The sequence below is a fragment of the Microtus oregoni genome, unplaced genomic scaffold (genome assembly GCF_018167655.1).
Source record: "Microtus oregoni isolate MIOR12 unplaced genomic scaffold, Mior012 000055F_ref0000237, whole genome shotgun sequence".
Taxonomy (NCBI): Eukaryota; Metazoa; Chordata; class Mammalia; order Rodentia; family Cricetidae; genus Microtus; species Microtus oregoni.
In genome coordinates, this window is record NW_024543831.1 from 12,372,140 (window position 1) to 12,386,590 (window position 14,451).

The 14,451-nt window shown below is 44.1% G+C and overlaps 1 protein-coding gene across 1 annotated transcript in view; it reads right to left on the reverse strand.

Annotated features, from left to right (window-relative positions):
• Positions 1-1,796: 1,796 nt before the first annotated feature.
• Scaper (S-phase cyclin A associated protein in the ER) overlaps positions 1,797-14,451 on the reverse strand; it is a 343,723-nt gene continuing 331,068 nt past the window's right edge. The window contains exons 30-32 of the mRNA XM_041638504.1: positions 7,834-8,025; positions 5,389-5,440; positions 1,797-2,856 (exon numbers count right to left, since the gene is read on the reverse strand). Coding sequence (XP_041494438.1) covers positions 2,753-2,856; positions 5,389-5,440; positions 7,834-8,025 — 348 coding nt within the window. The 3' untranslated portion in view covers positions 1,797-2,752. The remainder of the gene's footprint in view (positions 2,857-5,388; positions 5,441-7,833; positions 8,026-14,451) is intronic.

Consider the following 14,451-nt stretch of genomic DNA (forward strand, 5'->3'; position numbering starts at 1 on the left):
AAATTACCTGTGACAATTACAACTTTTGTGCCTTTTACTAATGTTTATTAAGAGTAGTAAAACCTTGGTTCAAGGGAAGAGACTATGGATGAAAAAAGAGGCTTATTTAAAGTGATTCACTTCAGAATAAGATTTTTTTTTTCTCAGAAGATTTAACTAATTATTTGCTGAGCTCTGGGAAATGGTGGCAGGAAAAACATCCCAGAGACAAATTTTTGGCCACACAATTTTGTAAGGCCACACAATTCTGGGAACTTCAGAGTCCGTGTGGCAGTGTTCTGAATGACTGGGACGACACCAGCCTTTCTCTTTTGAATATGGAGTAGTTAAAGCTCAGGCTTGCCAGAGCTGGGAAGAGCGGGTTTAAGTGACACATTGTTCTAACTCTGTCCTTCAAAAACGTGAGACTCTGCCACTTTTGCCTAGAGGTAGGCTTTCTCTGCCAAGGTGGAAGTTAGTGCTCACCAAAGGGCCAGGCAGAATAGAAGCCTGCTGGGGGGAGAAAACAAAGGCCGGGTAAGGACGGGTAAAAGTATTTGTAGAGAAGTCAGTCCCCAACGGAGCTGCGATAAAAGCAGGAAATTCAGTTTATTAAGCTGATGCTGGGAAGATTAGAGGCTTTTAACCGTGGGCCTGATTGACGTAAAAGTAAACTTTCTTTAAAATACAGAGATTCAGTGCTATAATGAGGATTGTGTGACCAATTACAGGCTAGCACCTTGTTGATGGAGACTGTGCATAGAAAATGCAGATAAACAGAGCTAGGTTGAGAGCAGCGATGGGAGCAAGAAAGGGCACGAGGAATCCTCCAGATGTGGGGCTGGGCAACTCCAGGTCCCAGCTCCTTTGTGCCTTTAGCAGCAATCCCCAGTCGAACAGGAATGCTAGGTGGGTCCAGCCTTTGACCACAGAACCCTCCTCTGGTCAGCATCTGGGGGTGGGCTGAGTGAGAGTTTGCTAGCTGGGAAGCTGGATATGTAAATGAGGTGTGTGCCTACGGAGGCTGAGCCGGGGCACTGGTGTGTGTGTGTGTGTGTGTGTGTGTGTGTTGGGGGGGTTGAGATGAGGGAAGACTGGAGACCTAGAGGACAATGTCCTTTTTGACATCCACCAGGAAAGATGCAGGTGTTTTTCACAGCTGCAAGAATCTGAGGAACGAAGAAGTTAAGGTTAAGGCCAGGGCTTGACCTAGGACTCACTGAGGCCTCCAGATTCAAGGTCACAGGGCCCACCAGCTAGAGTCTGGCGGGGTGGGGGATGGGGGCAGCTGTGGCTGAGGACTCGGTAGGTCCGAAGCTCTGATGTGCCCTTGGGCTTTCAGAAGAACTGGTTCTGCAGTGATTGGGAGAAATTTTGTCACCCCAGGTACGTATTTTGGTTGTAAATGTCGCTGCTCCTGGGCTCTGAGCACCTTTTCCAAGTCGGGTTCTAATTCTAGACTCTCTAGACTCGGGGCCAGCGGCGCCCTCACCCCAGAAGGAAGCCGCTGCTCTGCGACTTTATCGGGCGCTTCACACAGGGGCAGCGGGACCATTCGATTACAACTTTAATTGCGAATTCTGGTAGAGCTTTGGGAGGTTAATCACTGCTGTCTCGATTATTTATGGCTTTTTGGCAAATTTCCCACCAGATAAGAGGTATATTCCATCGCGAAGCACCTCGCAGGGAACCTTATAAACTTGATTCCCCACGGCTGCGGGGACGCCCTCCACCGGCTCCGGCCCTCCCTCTCCGGAGACGAGGTGTGTCGAGTCCTCCGGACAGGAGCGCCCACGGAGATGCTCCGCATGGTTTACATCCCACCTCTTTATTTTCTTTCGATTTGTAAAACAGTAAAAAATCGAACACACATAACTGCAGTGCCGTGAGGTTCCAAAAAGAAGTGCCCGGAATATTAGGTAAGTATTTTTTTGTTTGTTTGTTTGAAGAAAGGTAAGATTCTTGTGTTCAGCTTCCTGTGACCAATTTTAGGTTTTCGGGTAAATCTCCACAGCCAGGTCTTTCTTGGTAATTATCAGCAATGCCACTCAGGCTCAGCAGAGGACCACTTAAGGAGGAGACCCTCAACCCCCACCCTGTCCTCGCGGCCTGGCCCAGACAGAGCTAGCTGTGTGCCCATGACTGCCTTATCCTCAGAGACATGGCCACCCTCACTGTTTCTTTTATTTTTATGTTGTTTCAAATAAATCATTTAAGAAAATACTTGATGCTCCCACATTATTTTTTTTTTATTTTGAACACTAAATTTAGGTTAGCAAAGCTAATAGTTCACAGTGCTTTCTCCCAGGGAAGTTCCCGACCAGTGACTAGGTATTCTAATTTCAAACAGTCCCAAGGCTTACTTATGGAAAGTGTTAGTTACACAGGTCTCAACTCCAAGCTTTAGAAGAAAAACTCAGAGCAGGTTAAATGTCTTAACACTTTCTCAGATTTGTGCAGCTTTAACGTGAAAAGTCAACACTGAAAACTGTGTTACTACATTACAATATTTGCTATTTTTAAGTCTAATTTTACCCATATTACAAATGCAAATTATACAGTATGGAAGTAAACAAACTCCAAAATATCGGGCATTAATGAAACAAGCTCAATTTGCAAAATTAGGAAGAACAGTCCAATATGTACAGTCTTTATAAACAGCGCACAGAGGAGCGTATCTGCAGCAGGAGAGTATAAACACACCAGGAGGCCCTTAAGAAACAATGTAAAACACTAACAAAGGTACTCAAATATAGAATTAGCTAAAAAACATTTATTTTTTCTCTTTTTTCAAGAAAAATTGCCGGGCTTCTTCCCAGGCCTGCTGAGGAAATCTGTTAGCGAGCTCCAGGTAGTCCCCGAGGTTCCCGAATTTTCCTGAGGGAGACAGAAAAGAGACTAAGAAGTGACTTCTGAAGGCTTAGAAACCAGCTTATTCTGAGACCAGTGCACAAAAGGAGCCAATGTATTCCAGTCAATTTTGCTACATTTTCTGTAAACAAGGTGTCTGCTTCATCTTTATGTCAATCTACTATAGTATGTTATAAATGTATTTTAGCCACACATTCAGACATTAACCTGTATATTTATGATTATTATCTATATATTATATTATTATGAAATATTTATTAAAAGAGGTAACAGGGTTGCAGCTATGTACATATAGTTTTGAATGGGTACAACCATATGTGAAGGGTGACAACATCATCATTATTACTATTATTGTTATTATTATTGTGCTGGGGACTGAAGTCAATACCCTGCAGACAAGTACCAGCTCTTTTACTGACTCACAAACCTGCCTAAATTTTGACTTCTTTTTCCTGAAATAATCTACTTAATTAAAAACATACATTTAGGCATAACTTTGGAAGTGCTCAATCTGGCATTCAGCAGCTATCTAGTAGAGCAAAGGTAAGCATCAACAGCTCTGCCGACCCCCTCAAAAGCATGGTGTAGTCAAGAGACAGCAGGTCGGAATGCTGAAATTGCCCCTCGGTGGTGAGAACCTGGGAACACACAGCTACTTGCACACTCAAGAGGCTGCCTGGACATAATTTATGAGGACTTAATCTAAGCACAAAGGGGGCCCATGACCAAAGTGTAAGCTGGATACTCGGTACAGCGTTGCCTTAAAAAATAAAGATTGATTATTTTTGGTCAGGTCTCATTGTGTAGTCCTAGCTAGCTTGTAATTCACAGAAGATACTATATCATTATTATATCACACATTTGTGTATGTGTGTGTGTGCACATTTGCATATGCGAGTGCTGGAAGCACCCTAAGAGGACAGAGGCAATGGATCCCTTGTAGCTAGAGTTACAGGGGGTTGCGAACTGCCTGACGTGGGTGCTGGGAATTGAACTCCGGTCTTTGGCAAGGGCAGCAGGTGAGCTTAACTGCAGAACATCTCTTCAGCCCTCATTCCATATGGCCTGTCACTGACCATGCTGGGAGCAGATGCAGCAGGGACGGCAGAGAGAGTGCCCCCACCCCCAAAGGAAGGAACTGCCACTCCACGTTATGCTCAGCCAAGTGAAGGGAGGCAGTTTCTCATTCTGGGACTTTTCTTCCCGGACTCTTAAGTAGTGACTCATCTTTTTTTAGGGCAGAAAAAAAAAAAAAAGAATTAAGACAGTCTACATAGTTATACTGGCAAAAAATATTGTGGCTTAGTTAAAAATAAATACATTAGAGTATTTGGAAAAGTATTTTCATATGACCAAAAAAATTAAACAATTGTACTGATTTCCTTCACATGTCCTAATAGCTTAAAAAAACAAAGAGAGAAAAACAGAAAGAGGCGGTGGCTGGGTGAGGGCAGAACTGAACCTGCACACGGACTCAGACGGTGGTGCTAACTGTGATGCCGACTTGAATGTCTGGAAAGCTGCACGACTTTCTGTTTACTTTCCTGAGCACCCGAGTCAATAAAGCCTCACATTTTTTCATGATATTGTAACAGTTTTGTTGTCTTTTCTTCTGTGTACCTTGCATTACCTGCTTACTATAGTTTTTTTTTTCTTAAATGACAGCCAAATTGTCTCCAAGTAGGGGTTTCTTGGTGGGTGCCCCAGAGGATCCTACTGGGTAGGAGTGAGCCTCTGAACAATTACTATTATATATTCTATTTAATTTTATTTTTGAGATAGGTTTGCATGTAACCCAGGTTGGCCAAGGGTGGCGTTGAAAGGATTACTCTTGACTCCATCTCCCAGGACTGGGATTACAAGCATGTGCCACCACGTCCAGTTCTAAGGGAACATTTAATACTATCAAACTAATGGAGGACTTGGAGAAAGTCTAGATTGGGACTCATTAACCAGAGATCCTGCCACAACAGCATTAGACCAAACTGTCCTTCTCAATTATAGCCTGGGTAGCAGGATATTTAAGAATGTAAACAGAAAGCTGACAACCGTCCATCTCTAGCCCTGATCATGGGAACAAAACTTTTACTTCCAGAACTCTGCTAACTGGATCCTAATTTTCCGCAATGTAAAATTATTTTCAATTAAAATAGGTCAAGTGCTTGAATTTAGCGGTCTAGCTACTGTTATGGACACCTTTATTTTGAACATGGACAGGAAGCCCATGTTAGGACCTGACGCATTCATGAGTGACATGTCTGGGCTGGTAGTCATGCTGTATGACTGGCTTCCCTGTTACTAGTCAGCGTTCCGTAGACCTTGCACCAGCAGAGGATAGAAAGGTGGATTGTGCTTTTCTTTATTTCCAGGGGCCCCTCCGTAGATTCCGGTGATATAGTAGATTTCTTACTCTTCAAGTATTTGATGTCTGAACATCACATACTTTAGACAACACAGAAATTCTCTAACTGGAAAAGGGAATGCAAGCCCGTTCACTTAGCTAACTTACACACCGAACTTAGTTTCAGAGGGACCTACCTTTGGGGTAAGAAGACTGGTTATCCACGTGACTTGGAGTCTGTGCAAAGTCCTGTATGAGAAGAGAGAACTGGGTTGAGACCAACGCTCTGAAGTGAACTGCAAGGTCCCTCTAGGCTGGTGTCACAGCCACATGAACTATCTGGGGCACAGACACAATGGCAGAGGACGAGACTGTGCGGCCACATTCTTGAAAGCTGAGACTAAGTTTTCTCTGTGAGCACTGCCCAGGGCAATAGTGCTGCCTACAAACCACCACTGTACACCCGAACCTGAAACCTAAGCCAAATGAACCATTTTGGCTTCAAAAGCTAACAAGACTTTTAAAAAGGTTTTTTTTTTGGGGGGGGGGGGGGGCGGGTAGTAGGGAGTTGGAGTCCAGGCTCGACTCAAATGAGTGATCCTCATGTTTCATTCAGGCTCTTAAGTGCTTGCATTATAGGTGTATGCCATTATGCCTGGCAAGAATTAAAAAAAAAAAAACTAAGAATGTAAGGGTCCTTATAATCCAGGACAGACAGGGCTGCTACACAGAGAAACCCTGCCTCAAAAGCAAGCAAGCAAACAAGCAAACAAACCAACAAAACAAAAAATAAACAAAAAACAAATCAATCCAAAACAAAAGTATTCTGCATCTAAACTTTAAAGTTTGGTCATTTTACCTTTAGATGGAAATTGAAAAAAAAATAGAGTATATAATAAGTCTTCAGAAACTTATGACAGGCCATAATATAATCTTAACATTACTTTCTAGTGATTATTAATAACCTATATTTGGATCCATGGCACATTTATAAGTTGATTCAAAATAATTCATTTTTGAGCACAATTATTTATAGAAAAAACGATTTAACTTCACTAGTCTAGTCTAATAATGCTAGCACAAATTAAGAAAGAAGTAATTTCCATACCATTTGGCAAAACTGTATTAAATATGGTCTATTTGGAATAGTTGTAACTATAGTTTTGGATCTCATCCATATTTTTGTTTTTGAGGCAGTCTTACTCCGTAGCTCAGGCTGGCCTCACACTGTCATCTTCCTGCTTCAACCACCTGAGTGCTGTCACTTGTAGTTTTAAAGGAACTAATGAGGCCCACATGGAAACTTGTCTGGGCTGAGGCCTCTTGGCTTAAGCTAGAAAAGGCTTCCCTCCCTCCCCAGGCCAGGGCTCACTTCCTACCTTCCATGCTACTTGGTCCTTCTGTTGTTTAGGAATGGTCTGGAAGGTGGGTTTTATCTGTCTTATTCATGATACAACTTAGGGTCTAGAGCAGAGCCCAGCATAGATGCACACTCAGAGATTCCCCTCGGACTGATTCCAGTGGAAAAGATCCCCGTGTGAAAACACCCAAAAGCGCACTTGCACTTCTCGACAGAGCTGGTTTCTCTGGCTTAAGGTTCTAAGAGCAGATGAAGAGCTCTGTGCTGAAGCCATGGCTTTACAGGACAGGATTCTACTAAGATTTTAATTTAATCATGAGCCAGTTTGAAATCATGCAGAAAATAGGGCCCAGACTCAAATGTTACAACTAAGCTGAAAAGAAAGTATTTCTAAGTCTCCTTGACCTAGCTATGCTTACTGACTGATCACTCCGGGAGAGGGACAGGGAGCACTGCCTGCCCGCGATAAGGAGGGAGGCCAAGCTGGGAAGTCTTCAGCTGTTCTTGGTGGCTCTCGGGCAGCTGCACACGCTCACACTCTGACAGAGGTATCTGAACATTAGCCAGCACAGGGATAACACACACAGAACTCTGCTTTCTGTTTCACGTTAGGAAGAACAGGAAATATCATGTGGAGCAGGAGCGATTTTAACGCAGAACATTTGAAAAAAAAACTGGGACATTTCATAAAATAATCATCTACAAAGATATGAAAAATCCTAGTTTGGAACCGTCACCTTGACTTTACTCTTGCCAGCTCAGTGAGCTAATTTACACACGTTAGTACTTTCCATAGCACCGGTTCTGACTTCAGTCCTACAAGGCTGTACTTCAAACTTTTAGATTGGAAAAAAAAAGCAATCAAACAGGTTTTATCCTCCCAACTTTGTACACATATGCAAACCATATTTATTTTTAAATGTTCAAATAAACCCAACTTTTTATCCTTCTTCAGCAGTTATCCTCTGTAGCAAGACTAAAAGACAGACCCACGTGATGGCCAAAGCCTTAAAGGAGCCTGGAGTCCTGTTAAACAGACCCGATACAAGTTTCCTCTCTGTCAATGGCAAATGAGCTTTTTGGTTGAAGTGCTCCAGGCAGAAGCATGTAGCGCTCCACCCGGTTTCTGTAGTGACTCCAGGCTTTAGAAATGACTTCCTGAAGCACAGACATAGAGAGGTAAAAGCAGCTTGGAGGGCGAGCATAAAGCTGCCTCATGTTTACTTTCCAGTTTCATGAGTTTGCCCGTAAACAGGAGAAAGGAGGCACAAGGCACAGGTACCTGGATGAATGTAGCCAGTAGAACGCAGCTCATCTCTTGCTCCAGGATGATCTTGTTCTGAAGGTTGTTGTAGCTCGCAGAGATGAGCGCAGGGAACAGCACTTTGATGAGCCTTGGGTCACTGAAATACTGAAAGGGCAGCTGGCAGAGTTTCTGCAGCACCGTTGGGTGGCGGCCGGACTGTACAATTACCTACAGCAGAGAAGTAGCTGGGTCAGCTGCGAAAGCTGTGGCCTTCCCTCGAGTCAAACGAGACCACATTGAAGGAGGTAAAAAAAGAGAAAGGCACTTGACTCCTTATCAGAGCTTAGTGCAAGTGATATTTGAAAAGAGCCAAAATTTTATTTAAATATCTCATTTCTCAACTTAAGAAAAAGATTCCAAAGGTTCTGTGGCCATTTAACAATAAAACTCCACAATGAAGGGCACAGCTTCCACACAGAGAGATGCCTACAGAATGGATTTAGGATGCACAGTTTAAGCAGAATCCCCTCAGGCCCCTTAAAGTCGTCTCCTGTTCCTTAAAACAGAGCTGTTCCCGGCAAAGTAAGACCGTGTCTGGGGCGGCCCTGCCCACTGCAGTCTCTGCCTAACTTAGCTCACTGCATGCAGCTAGATGGATTCCGTCTGCAGACAAGTCCTAGGAAGAAAAGGGGACTGATTGTAGGGGATGGAATGGTTCCAGCTAGTACAGGCTCTAAACGATCTTTCCTCCAGTCCCTACTTCTTATCTTGGTCTCCATCAGTGCCATTGAATCTAAAAGGAGAACTGTTTAGATAAATGAGACTGTTGTCTTGAAGCAGTCTGGGTTTACAACTGTGTACACTTTAATAGGGCAATGCAATTAGTGGACTGCCAGGGACGCTCTCCTAATTCACTCCCTAGGCCGAAATGATAAACTAAGAAATGCCAAAATCAGATCTGTTTCAAGTAACTTTGATTAGACAATTCTAATATGAAAGAGCAGGGTGACCCCAAACTCACTTCACAGTACAGGAGGAAACCCGGAGAAGGTTAGGGACACTGTAAAAGCCTAAGGTCGGGACTGTAAATTGTACTCGGAAAAACACAATTTTACAGGTACACACCCAGACAGGACGGCATTCAAATTGAAACCAGAAGGACAGAACAAAACAGCAGAGGCAGGAGAAACATAAATTACAGGGATTTACAAGTTTTCAAAGTACTTTTAACAATACTTTAAGAACACATTCTCAGATGATAATGCAGTGTGGTTTAAGAACAAAATCAACAAAGTAATAGTTCGCATATTTTTGTTCAATAGCTAATATGACATCAAAAAACTTTAGAGAATGTTGATAGGGACCTGTTAATACCTTAAAATCCAAAAGGAATTTTAAAGACTCGCACTGTGACAATTCTGCACATGGCCGTGCAGTGCCATTTCTGACACCTAAACTGAGAAAAATGTGTTCTGTCTACCTTACTGATGAAGTTTCCACTTAAATCTTTAATTATTAGCTACATATTTTGTAACACAGCCAAATGGTCATCACTTTAGAATTTATAATGATGCCATTATTGAAATTCCCCCTCCTCCCACCTTTGGGCAAAAATTAAGAACAAGTTTGGTTTTTTTTGGAAACTTCATTGTTAAAATGCCATTATTGAAAGATACACTAATTCAAAAGGCATTAATAGGGGCCAGTGTGGCTGGATAGACACAATGTTAACTCAAAGACATCAGTTCCCTGGTGCTGGTAAGCCAGCACAGAGTATGAGAGCATCCGTTGAGCTCACTGCACTCAGTCTCCTGAAGCAGTGTCCCCGAGGGACTTGACATCCCATCAAGGAACAGCACTTACCAGCAGTTAGTGAGGTGCACTGTTGGAGGCCACTACTTTTAGACCTTTGGACTGGACAAGATGCAAATGGGCACAGGGCAGTTTGGTTACCTTCTGTTAAGGGGCTGTAGCCATAAGATCACCTATGGTAGGACCTACCCTTGTTATCTGTAAGGAATCTGTAAGGGCTTGTGAGACCCTCCCTTACTCACACTTGCCTGCAGGGGCAGGAGGCCCAGAAAGTGCACAGAGACTAGGTGGGTTAGCTCAGGTAGGCCTGTGGCAGAGGAGTAATGCAGTGAACAGTCAGCTGCATTAGGTAACCACTCCCCCTGGGGGCTGGGTAGGGAGCCTGGGATTATAAATATCCTGACTTTGATGCTCAGGGTTTCAAGCACCAGAAGACGGCACCCACTCACTGCCGATGCATAGGTGATCAAATATCACCCTGGACTGCCTTTCAATCCCAAATCAGTAGGAGTTAGTAGAATAATTATGAAACACAAGGGTCTTCCTGAATGTGTGCAATCAGCTCAGCTCACAACATCTGACAACCTTCTTGATGGAACTGTAACTAAGTCAGTTCTGCCTCTTCTTTCAGGATCTACAGGTTAACATGGGATTCCCACAGAGCCTGCGTCTAGAGCTCTGCAGTGGTGATATGGAATACCCTGACTGTGTGCTTCCCTGGTGGCTAAAGTCATCAGCCAGAGATAGAAGTCAGCAGCACGTACAGCCCCAGTAAAAACAAACTTTCAAATATGTTGTCCAGTTTCAGATGCTGAGCTGGGCTCTAACACCAGCAAGAGAAGTCTGGTGAGGAGGCTCAGTGGGTGATGGTGCTTGCCATCAAGCCTGCCAACCCATATGGGAGGGTGACATGGTGGGAAAGAAATAACCAACTGTAAGTTGTTCTGGAACTGTCACACAAGCACCGTGATGTACTCACATGAACACACACATGCACACTGAAGCACACACACAAATAAATACATAAATGTAATAGACCAAGAGAGATGAAAAGTTGACCCCAGGTACAGCTATAAAATAGGTGCTCACTGGGTATGGAGGCATGCCTCTAATTCCAGCACTCAGGAGGCAAAGACAGGCAGATCTCTGTGAGTTCGAGGCCAGCCTGACCTACACAGTGAGTTCCAGGACAGTTAAGACCACATAAAGAGATCTTGTCTCATAAAACTAATAAAGTAAAATAGGTGCTAATCAAAGAGTAGGAGATCTGGGAATCTGCCTTTCTTACCAATTAGCTGAGCAGCCTTTGGCAAACTGTTCAGTCGCTTTGTGTTTGAAGGTAGACAATGTTTTTAAAAGTAATTTCTTTAAGGTCTCTCTCACACACAAATCAAATAGCTCAATTTCACAAAGTAAACACAAAGTATCATGCACCTCAATAAAGCAAGAAAACATGGCCAAGAATACTGGAGTTTTAAACATATTTTTTCTCATTGAAAGACTATATTTCTACATTTTACTTGAGAAGTGTAATATAATTTCAAGGCTTTGCAGTCACCCATCAATCCTGCTCTGGGGAGGGCCATGGTAGCACAGCTTCTCTGGTCTCCTAAGAAGAGGCCAAGGACATAGTTCTGCATTTTACCCAGTTTCCCTGTGACCCATAGGGTTTTCTTTACTGTTCTTGATGAGGGATCACAGATGAAAGACAGAGCCCCACAATGACTACTGTTTGTTACAAGCAATGAAAGCTGTAGCTTTAGAAAAAGAAGCAGAATTCTAGAAATGAGTAGAGAGGACCAGGAGGAACTGGATACCAGAAAAAAGGATTCTAAAGAGGATGTGTGTGTGTGTGTGTGTGTGTGTGTGTGTGTGTGTGTGTGTATGTCCAGGGCAGAGAAGTGACGTTGGTGGTTCTTTAATTTGCTTTGGATCCTGGCCACCCACTAGTCCTCTGGCAGCAACCAGAGAGTGCTAACTTCAGCCATCATTTGTAGTATGTGTCCTGGCCAAGTGATGTACTAATGCCATTGAAACAAAAGAAAATAAAGAGTGTTTTTTTCTAACACACAAGCAAAGATGCAATATGCTGGATTAGTGTGACATTAGTTTTGTGGGAGATGAGGTATTTATACCAGTAATCGTAATACAAGGAGTTCAGTGAGGGTGCTGTACTGTGGGAGGAGAGACTCCCCTTCTTAGGTTCTCTAGAAGCTATATTGAGAGGGTAGATTGCATGTGGAAGGCTGGATCAGATGCAGGCACTAGGAAATTGTAGGTGAAGAAAGTTTTGGTGGAGAGAGAAACTCACAGGTTCAGTATCAGATTGTCTTAGCTGACCACAACAAAATACCATAGGTTGGAGGGACACATTTATCTCCTGCAGCTCTGCATGCTAGATATCTGAGGTCAGCGTACCAGCACAGTCAGGCTTTCTTGAGGGCCCTCTTTCTGGCTGTCTAGTTGTGTGCTCACAAAGCCTTTACTTTGCTTACTTAGTGTAATGGAGAGAGTGACACTTCTATTACTCCTGTAATAAGGCCACCACTCCACTGTCCTCAGAATGATGTGCATGAGAAAGGCTGCCATCACTCTCCAGGTGAATAGCTTTCCCTGGGCTATGCTACAGGAACAGTGCAGGCTTGAGCGTGCTGGCCTTAGACAGCTGTGAGTTCTAGGTCTGCCTCTACTTGTGATCAATGCAAAACCATCCAGCTAATTCAAGTTTAGAGTCTTTTCCATATGTAGTAGTAATGTGTCCACACCTACAAAGCATAGACAATGTTAGTTAGGGATACTGGCTATCTCACCAGCTCTCTGCCGTGAGTTTTCTGCTGATCAGGAGCAGAGCTCCTACCCAGCCCAACAAATGTTTTCCAGCATCCCTCCCCCATTTCTTTAGAGCAGAGCATCTAGCAGAGGCTGGCTTCAATCATCAGCAAACTTACTGTCACCTGAGAAGCCACTGCTGAGGTTGCTCCCTGGCCTTGCCTGTGCAGGACAGAGCTATGCAAACAGTGCTTGGGGTGCCAGCCAGGATCTTGTGGTGAGGTAGGAAATGCGCTCTGACAGTTCTGAAAAGAACATCCTTGCCTAAGTATGATCCAAGAAACACAGGTGAGTGGTGCAGAGCAAAAGAAGCTTAGAACTCTGTCTGTGTGTCTCTGTGTCTGTGTTCACATAGCTTTGAGGCTACTGTGCTGGACTTGTCATTATGAAAAGTGTGAATGGCTCCCAATTCATATCCAGGATGCGCTTCCCTGACACACTTAAGGAAATCCTCAAGCACTGGAAGACATCCCAAGCAGCACAGTTGACAAGTTAGTTCAGCCAGGTGCAGCGGTGCACACTTGTGACTCCAGCACTTGGGAAGTTATAGTAGGAGGATCAGAAGTTCAAGGCCAGCCTGAGCTGAGGAGCATCAAAACTTTCCATGTCTCTCACCTACCACCCTAGCAGCAAACAGAAAAATGACTGCATTTTGGTGATACTCTGAGCCAGAGTCTAGAAGGATGCCAGAACTGAGATTCTCAAGGTCCTGAGCACCAACTAGGAAATTATGGTCTGGCTACAAGGAGAGATCTGGAATCGTCTAGGTAACACTGGTGTCTTCTGTGGTATAAAGGCACTCAGAGTCTTTTAGGACACTACGCTGCCAGGACCTCAGTAACTTTCATCTCGGACAAGTCGGCATTCAGGAGGCCCCAGCCTAGTCCCTCTAGCCACACCATCTCAGTGCTCAGGAGGCCCCAGCCTAGTCCCTCTAGCCACACCATCTCAGTGCTCAGGAGGCCCCAGCCTAGTCCCTCTAGCCACACCATCTCAGTGCTCAGGAGGCCCTGAGCTAATCCCTCTGTCTGCACCTTCTGAGGCCAACTCAGCAACGATTGCTACTATAAAGAGGACTCAAACTTCAGGAAGTTCAAAAGATGTGGTCCAGGACCCCAGCCGGTCTAGGCTGGAGCTGGGTCTGGAAAATTCCTAACTCCAAATGTTGTTGGCTTGATCTAGCCTCTCAGGCCATCCAGGCCACTGTGCTCACACGGCTGCCCATTCCTGGGTAGAGAAGTTCTCCTTACCAGTTCTAAGCTTACTCCCATGACTGGCTGTTAGCCAGCGGTGTGTTGTGTGACAGTGCCAGCCCAGATAAAGATGAGCGTGATCCATGGCCATTTTAAACAGACTAAACTGACCAACATACACAGATTAAACTAACATAAAAGGCCTTTCTTCCAAAACACACGCTTTTCTTGGCTCTGTATCACATGACCAGTTCTTGGTTATGTGCTGAGCTGTCAAGGGTTTGTTTCAAATGATGAGTTTTACGGATGTAAAAGAGAGGAATGGTTGGCGATGGAGCAGGACTCCCAGGAGTGAACCGCTGGAGCATGTGACTCCAAATGAGCACTGTCTTGCTATGGCTGAGCACCTGGCCACCTTCCAGAATAGGCACATAGGTTTCCAGTGCCTTCATCCCTTTCTTATTGGACATTTAAAATATATTTTCATAAAGATATCTTCTCAACATGTTTAAATAAAAGTGACTGGCAAGTTAAAACATTTTTATTGTTATTTTATGTGTATGGGTGTTTTGCCTGCTCACATGTCTGTGTACATTGTGGCTGGTGTAGGCAGAGGCCAGAAGTGTCAAGTTCCCTAGCGCTGGAGTGATAGGAATTGAACCTGGGCCCTCTGGAAGAGCAGCTCATGCTCTCAATTGTTGAGTCAGTGCTGTAATTTGCATTTTAAATATGCAGTTGTTATGACATCGGGACTTAACTGCCTCTGGCTTCTCAGGTTTTCCATCCTCTGTACTGGTACTCCCAGAAAAGGAGCGCGACT